Below are 9772 nucleotides of genomic sequence, written 5' to 3'. Positions count from 1 at the left end.
TGTGTCTTTTGCTGAGGCTTGGTATGTGTTGGTGTGTGCACCAAGCATGGCTTTTTCCTTTTAAAGAGAATGCCAGATGCTGCATTGAGTGACTTGTGTGGTCCCTACCAGTGGGGACCCTCCCCGACTTTCACAGTGCTCTAGTTCCTTCTGGTTGGTCGGGGCTGATTGTGGGGGGATTATGGGGAGGATCCTCAGGAGGCCCTGGGAGCATATATTGGAGACAACCCAGCATGTGTTGAGAGCTTGGAGGTATACGGTGACTGCATATAGACATATACGGATGGATGTTATTATAGTTTCTTGTTTTAGTTGAATGGTGATTTCTTTAGCTTCCTTATGTACATTGGAAATGAAAGTGTTGGCTCTGGCTAGGTATGCTTTTTGTTAGTGTGAGACTAGAATAGTCATCAGCACTCTTCCTTTTGATATGGTTCCAGCCCTAATCAAATACTTGTGTGATAGGAATGAAGGATGTATGGAAGATTCTGTTCACCTGATGAAAAGCAGTTTGAAGTGGAAGATATATGATACCCTAAGACTTGGATTTGCTCCCAACCCATACATATGCGTTTAGTATGTATACCTGATTGCAGTGCTATCGTACGCATTTTTGTTTATCGGGTTGAGAAAAATGTAGACTTTATTTCAGCTCAACACCATTTTACAGCTTACAGTGATACAAGTAATCTGAGGCTGAAGGTTATACTGGTGTAAGGCATCTGAAATTGGAGGCTAAACAAAAGGGAGCTTTGAGTAAGCTATTTAGGTTGCTAAAATATAGTAGTAGTAGAGTGGTGGTAGTAGATTATTTTTCATTTTGCCCTTCACATTGTATGTTGGTCCCTGAATGATTTGTCACTGCATGCTTCAGCAATCTAAATGATGAGATTACTTTCAGCTACTTTGCAGACCTGGAGTCATTTGACTACTGTCTTTGATACTGCTCTGGGCTTGTTCTCTGGTTGGTATTCCTCTTGGCCTCCCCTCAATCCAGGAGTCCTTGACATTGTCCTCCGGCCACCTTTGAATGTTTGTGTAAGTTTTTGTGTTGTGTTCCGATTCTGTTTTTCTCATGCATATGGTCAGCTGCTCTTCTGGTGGGATAGGTGGAGTGCTATTTTTTGATGTTGCAAAATATATGTTCTGTTTGAATACATCATAATAACTGCACATATATATACGGTGATACACCAATATCCCTCTTTAGTGGAAGCATCTACACCATATTTGCCATGTTTTAATGTACCTTACCTATGTGATCATGCTGACACTGTGGGATCAAACCTCAATAAGAACCACTGTTAAATTCCTTAAAGAGACTTCTGTATGAAGTCATGCTTAGAGTTCTTCCTGAATATTCTTCACCTTGGTAAGGTAGAGGTCTGTTCTGGCAAGCCTTCCAAGAAACATGCAACTTGTCTCCTGGTTCTTGGGGGATCAGGATAGTGTTTTCAGTTTCCTCTGCATGTTCCCATTCCTCAGACCATTCTTTAGGCCAGTGATGGTGAACCTTGGCACCCCAGATGTTTTGGAACTACATTTCCCATGATGATCCACTACACTGCAGAGTGCATGAGCATCATGAGAAATGTAGTTCCAAAACATCTGGAGTGCCAAGGTTCGCCATCACTGCTTTAGGCTGTGAGTGCTTCCCTGCCGAGACATTGTTCTTCAATACACCTTTCTGGTTGGATCAGGGAGCCCAATTTCCACAGTATGGTCTATGACTCAGCTGCACGCAGTCCCCAGTTTTTGTTCATGTTGGGACAGCTAGCGGTTGTTTTCTGTGGTCCACCCCTGAGATGGAATCCTTTTGAATGTCTTTAAAAGTATCTCAGAGGAGAAGGAAAATATGATTTTCAGAATCACTACAAAATCCTTTTCTTGGAGTCCATTGAGGACACAGGTTCCATCCCTCTGTGTTTATTTGATATTGTTTTCTCCAAAACTGAAGCATGCTAATAGAAGGAAGGGGTTATACAAGGCTTTCCAAAATATTTTTTGGCAGTCTCCAATCTTCCTGTAGGTGGCAGTAAAACCAGAAAGCTTATAATTTCCTGTGTTCCCCAATGGACAAGAAACGCCAGTTAGAAAGGCGACTTGGAGAGAACAGATGCCTGAAAATGTGAGACTCTTTTGTACTCCCAAATTAAGTGATTCAAGTCTGGGAGAGTGGTGAAGATATTCTGGAATAAGGTTGCTGGTTGAGAGATGTATAGCCGTACTGTTCCAATTGATTATGTACTTGGTCTTCCAAAAGAAAAACAGGAACTCCTTCAGAATATCCATGGCACAAGAGCTAGTGCTAACAACTATGCCAGACACCCAAAGCAGGAGCGACCTCTGTAGCCTCCTTCAGAGTGCCTGCATCTTCCCCAGCTCCAGTCACATGACTCAGGGAAGGGTAAATGTCATTTATAAAAGGCGAGATTAGTAGCTTGGGGGGGAGTGGAGCTGTATTGAGGGGGGGAAACAGTTCTGTGAGAAGGAATCCGTATTAGCGTAGTGGGAAGATCTATACTTGGGGGGATTCAGGCTTAGGTAGCGCGGTAATATTTTGTGTCTACTGACCTGTGTAGTAGAGGTCAGGAGGACGTTACTACAGACCCTTGTACTCTGTATGTTACGCACTTCTGACCACTGCGCATTACTTACACCTAACCCCATTACTGCCAGTCCCTCTATTGTCATGCCATAACACACTGTCTACATGTTAGTGTAAAACGATGCCTGTAGTTATCTTATCTTAGATCTCTTTTGGCTGGTCATGTGACACCCCCCCCCCCCGCCACACTCCTCCTCCGATCTTAGAGCTACAGTGGGAGGGGCTGAGATCCCCCTCTGGGAAGGTCACGTGACCACTGTGCTGGCCACTCAGTACCTCCCGCTGTAGCTCTTAGATGGGGAGGAGAATGGCCAGAGGGCAAGTGACCGGCCAGAACAGATTGGAGATAAGGTAACCACAGGCATCGTTTAACACTAACATGTACACAGTGTGTTATAGCTTGATGAGAGAGAGGGGCTGGCAGTGATTTTCAATTAACTTTACTGCGAGCTACTAATAGCGGCAGGAGGGGAGGGCTCACACACAGTGGCTGACAGGCAGGGGGAGAGAGAGGAGAGAAGCGGGATGACAGAGCCACGTAAACTGACCACAGTAATCAGCCTGAGGGGGACACAGAAACAGGCAGGATCAACCAGTTTTTTCTGCAGCTTAGAAAGGGACAGATTAGAGAGCACAAGCTCTATGCAGTTTAATCTGCTAGAAAGGAAGAGGATCACCTTTTATTAGGGTTACATCATCTTTAAGTCCTGTAAGTTGCAAGGTGGGGCCATTCATAGATTGGACTTGTTTTTCCAGCACATCCAACATTCACATTGAGATCTGGAGAATTTGGAGGCCAACTCTCCATTCTTGAACCAATTTTAAGCACTCACTGCCATCATGGATTACCGTTTCCATAAAGCGGTGTACTTGGTAAACAACTATGGTTTAGGTAGGTGGTACATGATGTCATAGTTGCATCCATATGAATGGAAGGACCAAGGTTTCTCATCTATCCATATGATATAAATGAAAAAGTGATTCACCAAACCAGGCCACCTACTTCCAGTGCTCCATGGTCCAGTTCTGATGCTCGCGTGCCCGTTGTAGGTGCATTTGGCTGTGGACACGGGTCAGCATGGGCACCATGTGTACAGCTGCAATAACTAAAAGGCCAAGTCCCCTTTATCCTACTAATCCTATATATAGTTCCCACTACAGACCTCTGATCTGCAAGCAACCTCATCGAAGGGCATCTGCCTAGGCTGGGATCATTCTACTCACTGAGCCAGTAGGCCACATCATATGGTGCATGCCTAGCATTTTCTCCATAGACCCCAATGGCGAAACCGTACTTGAAGGCTGGCAAACAGACAACTTCTCTATTCGGCTCTATAGTGAAAAGACCACAAATGTTGCCATTTAGGTGAGGTTTCCTGCTCATCTGAGATCATGGCAATATATGGTATATTTGGTAAAATGTTTGGTGTAGAAGAATTTCAAAAAGTGAATATATTGATAAAACAGTCACTACCCAAGATTTTTAACACTGATCAAAAGTTTATTTTTTTAGACTAAAAACCAGCATTTGCAATAGCCAGATCACAAGGCATAAATTATCCTGTGTCGCTGGCGCATTAAAAAAAAAAAAAAAAGAAAGTTTACTGGAACCCACTCTTAGCCTCCTCAAACATGTCATACAATATAAATGTGTGCAAATACAGGCATAGTATTCGCAGAGTCACAACGGAAGGTACAGTGAGATAATATGTGAAGATCCAGTTTTTCCTGTAACAGAGATTCAGTCCAAATAAACTATACACAATGTCTACCAATCAACAATTTCTTAATTTAAGATCAGGCAAATGTATTGCACTCAGCAAGCGATCATGCAGGAGGTGGAGAATTCACCGAAGGAATTCCGAGGACATCGCAGTCCATGTTAAAGTATTGCTTGCAGAATATGCACAAAGCCATGCACGGCTCCACTACAACAGTAGAACCCCAATTTTTTTGTATAAAGCTGCAAGACACAAACATTCCCTCCTCATCACCTTAACTTCCTGAACACTCAATACAAAGCTAGATCTCACTCTGCTATATGCCACGTTCCTCACCACTAGACATCTGTATGCAGTACAGCCCATTTCTCAGTCTAAATATAAAAGTACTGTCCGCTGGCCCACAGCAACTAGACCCAAAACTGAACTGGAAAATGATATGGAGAACTTGGATCGGGTTGTTGTGGAGCAATACAGAAACGTCTCATTTTAGACGCTTTGAAGTATAAAATCTACTGCAATAAAGGACCAGTAAATCTAGCAATTTGTTCGCTACCAAAAAAAAAATAAAAAATTGCAGATTAAAGTGTTCACAAAACTTGTAACAGTTTCAAGTGTTTCTCAGAACTGAATACATTTTAGAATTCAGATAGAGATTTTATTGGTAGGCTCCTGTCTCTGTTATATAATACTAGAGGTAAAAAAGTATATTTATATTTAATAGATTTGTTTTTGTAATCTTAAAGCTGGACTCCAGACAAACAGCTAAAACATACCGTAAATGAAATGATTGATAGTCAATTTCTTTTCCAAGGATCTGTGTTTTCAGTCTTTGCAGTTCTGAGGTTCATACAGCTCTGCACAGCACAGCCCTGTCTGTCAGAAAAGGAGATCTGAAGCATTAAATATAACAGCTTTTTGTCCCTCCCCAGACTAAAAATCAGCTGTAAGGCCTGCTTCACACCTATGCATTTTTTAGTGTGTTTTTAATTTTGTAGAAACACACTACGGCCCATTTAACATTGTTTCCTATAAATGTAGTTCACATCTGTGAATTTTTTGGAAAGGACTAGGAACGTTTTTCTGGTTTTTGGTTCCATAGACTTCAATGAATCAAAAACATGTATTGAAAAACACAAAATGCACCTAGAATATGCAAACTGCAACCTGAATAGGTGTGAACCAGGTCTGAAGGGACAAGCAGCAGACGAACAAGTTCATCTCTCCGCTCAATTTCTATAAGCACCTCCATTGCTGGCGCGGCAAATTAGCTTCTTGTGTTGCCTCTCCTACTTCTCCACTCTGAGCTCTTCTGTACAGGGATTGTAACAGACTGATCCCAAGTCAAAATTTGGGCACTTATGCCTGGTACACATTACAAGTTTTTTTTTGTTCAATCCGGCCGAGTTCCAAAGTACAGAGATCTCCTATACTGAGCTATTTTGTTCTGACAGGGGGACAGCCTCCAACCCCCAGAACACTCCGATCAGCGCTCTCTGATATCAGCTGAGAGTGCTGATCGGGAGTCGGTCGGATGCTGGTATTCCAGCATTCTTGTCCAACAGAAGGCCAGCTTCTGTCAGACAGACTGCCATACACACGGGCCGAACGTCGGCCGGTTTTTATTGAACCGGCTGACGTCTTCCGTCATTCGGCCTGTGTGTGCAGGGCTTTAGTCTGCCTGCATAACAAAAAAAAGTAATAATATAGAGCTGCATTCATTTATATCTGCCTGGGGTTTAGCTTTGACGTACATAAATACCAATGCATGTAAAGGTTTAAAGTGATATTAAAGGATTTTTTTTTAAATAACAAACATTCTACTTACCAGCTCTGTGCAGTGGCTTTGCACAGAGCAGCCCTGATCCTCCTCTTTTTGGTTAACTTGTTGGTGCTACTAGCTCCTCCTCCTCCGAATTCCCCTTCCAGCCACTTGCGGGTGGAGGGAGAATGGGAGAGCCGCACTGCTCGGGCACAGCACTGGACTGAAACTGGGCTCAGCCAAGTTGGGGGGGGGGGGGGGGGGGGGGCAGGGAGGAGCTGCACCGAAAAGTTTTTTTTTTAACTTGATGCAGAGAATGCATTACGGTAAAAAAAAAACTTTAGCCTTTAAAAAACACTTTAAAAGAAGCCAATTTTGAATTATTTTTGAGCAGGGCAGTAATTTTTTCCATCACATATAAGGGCTGTGCTTCTTGGTTAGTAGTGGAGTACAATGGCTATACTTGATTGTTCCTCATTACTCTGACAGTGCTCAGTCAACAGACTTTTGACAACATATTCCATCTAGATGACATCTATTTCGGGTCGGGGCACACCAGAATACTGCACCAGAAAGGTGTGTTCTGTGCACATTGCCTGCACCATGTTCAAAATGTAATGCCTTTGCAATCTGCTCTGGGTGCTAATACATTGTTAACCCCCCCCCCCCAATACAGGTCACCAATGCAGTGCGTTTGCAGACAACAAATAGCATGGCACCACAGTACCATGAAATTTGGCGTGACTTGTTTTACAAATGTAGCTTATGTACTACTTATTGCTCATTCCAGTTTGAGTTGCAGCCCATTTAAATGAATGCGCTGCAAAATCGCACTGCAAGGGAATGCACACGTACACACTCTGCATTGTCCCTGTGTGAGTCTAGTGTGAACTGGCCCTGACTGATCTTCTCTTAACAGCCATTCAGCAAGGATGCTGATTACACTGTCTGACAGAGCCACTAGCAGGGGGCACTATATATCTATATTTAATCAAGAATATATGGTACAGAAAGAAAATGCAGTTACTTCAAATTTAACTAAAATTCAAAATGAGTACTCACTGAGTATACAATGTTTCTCTTTAAAGCAGGGGGAAGTTCTAAACAGGTGTAGAAACTTTAGTAACTATTTTTAGTAACTCAAATAAAATAACATATTTTAGGTTTATTGGTCCTTTAAATGTTTTTGTAAAATACAAAAATACTAAAACACTGGTAAACAGAACAAATGCACGGAGAACATCTTCTGACATGGAACTCCGTCTACCCTGTTGAAGATGGAAAGGGCAGGTAAGGCTTTGTTTTCTGAGATTGTGGCATGTGACACCCTAGGGTTAAACATTTAGCATTTGCAAGTATCGTAAACAAATGGCATTGATATGGGACACCCATAAAGAGAACATAGTCCCTGGTTAGAAACACCGGTAAAATATTAGTCTCTGCTCAGTAAATATGTAAAAATACAAGGATCTGGGTCCTTCTAGGTGTGTTATCTGGATATATAGTCTCCAGAGGCATCATCCTCCATCTAAATATGGACGGGTTGACCGCAATCCTCTGAGGCTGTGAAATGGTCATTAGTTTTCAAGTGAAAGAATCAGCACCGGATGCACATTAGTGCACCAGAGCCCAGAAGCAGTCCTGATCATTCTAAACACAAAGAGCTTCCAGAAAAAGAAAATACAAAAGCAGACCTGCGTCTGTCGAGCTGGAACAGCTCATAAGCAAGGTGCTGGGTCAGTACGAGTCTGTGCGTGCACCTCGTGCACAAAATACAAGGTCAGATGACGTGTGCAATCTAGTCGCTATTGAGGGGGGTGCTGCAACTGAATTCTGCGCTCGGCAGCAGCTGCCAGTGTACGCCGGCGGATGTTAACAGAGTCCGATGAAATACTCTCAATGGAGAAAGTTTGTTCTGATGACATAAGGATGCCTTCATCGTCTGAAGTTCTATTCAGATATCTCCTGTAGGGAAAAAAGCATAAGCATCAGATAATCCCTTGTAGCGCAAATCCAATTTTCTTATGCTACAATAGCCTTTCCAGATTACTTCTATCATATGCATTTGATGAGCTCTCCTTTGTCTCCGGCTTCACCAGTATTTAACAATCACATAAGAGGAGAAAGCCAGTACTGGGTCTCATGTCTGCAGTAAAGGCTACCTATTTGGTCCTTCGAATCAAATCAAATCCATATCAAATAATGGAAAGCTGGGGATATTGTGGGGTGGATGATGTACCAAACACAGACTGTGCACTTTGCAAAGACAGTTGCACCCACTTTTCCCAAAGCTTAGTGAATGAAGTGACACTTCACTTTGTAAAGAATACCCATATAGGTGCAATGAAAACAAAAAAGTACATGATTGGTTCATGGAAATCAGCAGAGCTTCACCATATTCACTAAGCTCTGAGGAAAATGGGTGCAACTGCCTTTGCAAAGTGCACCGTTTATTTCCTATTAGTAAATCAGCCCCTATGTGTATATGAGCTTACAAAATGCAACATGAAAACGCCAAATGTAAAATTATATATATATATATATATATATATATATATATATATATTATATATATATATATATATATATATATATATAGAGAGAGAGAGAGATAGATAGATAGAGAGAGATTTTTTTTAAACAGTTAAAGAGGAAGTAAACTTCCTCTGCAAACTTTTACCTATAGGTAAGCCTATAATAAGGCTTACCTATATGTATTGAAGATATCTCATAAAACTGTACAGTTTAGGAGATATTTTCTGTGCATGCAGCCATTGACATCACTGGCACATGCGCTCTGAAGGAATGGCCCATGGCAGTATGATGCACATTTCAGCACAGTTTGCCCTATTTTTTTTTTTTAACCTTATTTGTCTTCACACAGCAGCGTGGCAACACATGGCGCCATCCAGTGCACTAATGGAAAATGTAGCATGACTGTATTTTTCTGCACTGCTGCACATCACACCAGCATTAGGGTGTGAACAGGGCATATAGAAAACAAATGTTTGTACCCTTCTGGGACTGTCATTTACTCAGTGTGCCCTTTGAGTCTTTGTCACTCTACCAACAAAGGGATTGTTTGCTGTTACTATGCCGTGTGCTTCTTTTTTTTATATTTTTCCAGTTAAAAATATAAATTAAATTAAAAATAACCAGTTTGCAGTGATCTAGCCATGAAAAACAACATGAATCATTTTAAATCCAGCAACCATGAGTTATGTGCTTGATACTCTGTCCTTAAGCTGGCCATAGAGGGATCAAAATTCATGACATAATTGAGAACAGTCATAGTTGCTTTGTTCTCAGCCGAACTGTCAAGCCATCAAATAGATGGTGTCATAGCTGATCACATGTGCAGCACCATGGAATCTGCAGATCAATCTAAGGCTAAATTGGTAGGATTCTTGGCTGTAAGGGATAGGAGGGGATAGTTTTGCTTTGAAGGAGCTGCACTGCACACATTTAAATACATAGCTCTTCCACTAGATGGCACTGTCCTCCGTGTTTTGTCACAGCAGAGCTTGCACAATAAAGAATCAGTTAAATAAAGGCAATCTATTTTGTAGCATGTGAAGAGGGATTATAACACCTAACAGGTTTTTGTTGCTGTCTGTGCCTCAGTTTGGGGATTCACCCTCTGTATTTGTACTGTTTACAATTATCAACTAAAGTGAAAGT

The 9772-nt window shown here is 41.8% G+C and overlaps 1 protein-coding gene across 1 annotated transcript in view; it reads right to left on the bottom strand.

Moving 5' to 3' along the window:
- Positions 1–7241: 7241 nt before the first annotated feature.
- AMFR (autocrine motility factor receptor) overlaps positions 7242–9772 on the bottom strand; it is a 56727-nt gene continuing 54196 nt past the window's right edge. Inside the window, exon 14 of the mRNA XM_077455082.1 lies at positions 7242–8056. Coding sequence (XP_077311208.1) covers positions 7897–8056 — 160 coding nt within the window. The 3' untranslated portion in view covers positions 7242–7896. The remainder of the gene's footprint in view (positions 8057–9772) is intronic.

The sequence above is a fragment of the Lithobates pipiens genome, unplaced genomic scaffold, assembly GCF_037356315.1.
Source record: "Lithobates pipiens isolate NorthernLeopardFrog02 unplaced genomic scaffold, aLitPip1_a1.2 Scaffold_10, whole genome shotgun sequence".
NCBI classification, from domain to species: Eukaryota; Metazoa; Chordata; class Amphibia; order Anura; family Ranidae; genus Lithobates; species Lithobates pipiens.
The sequence above is the reverse complement of the archived record's forward strand: the minus strand, read 5'-3'. Positions and strand labels throughout refer to the sequence as shown.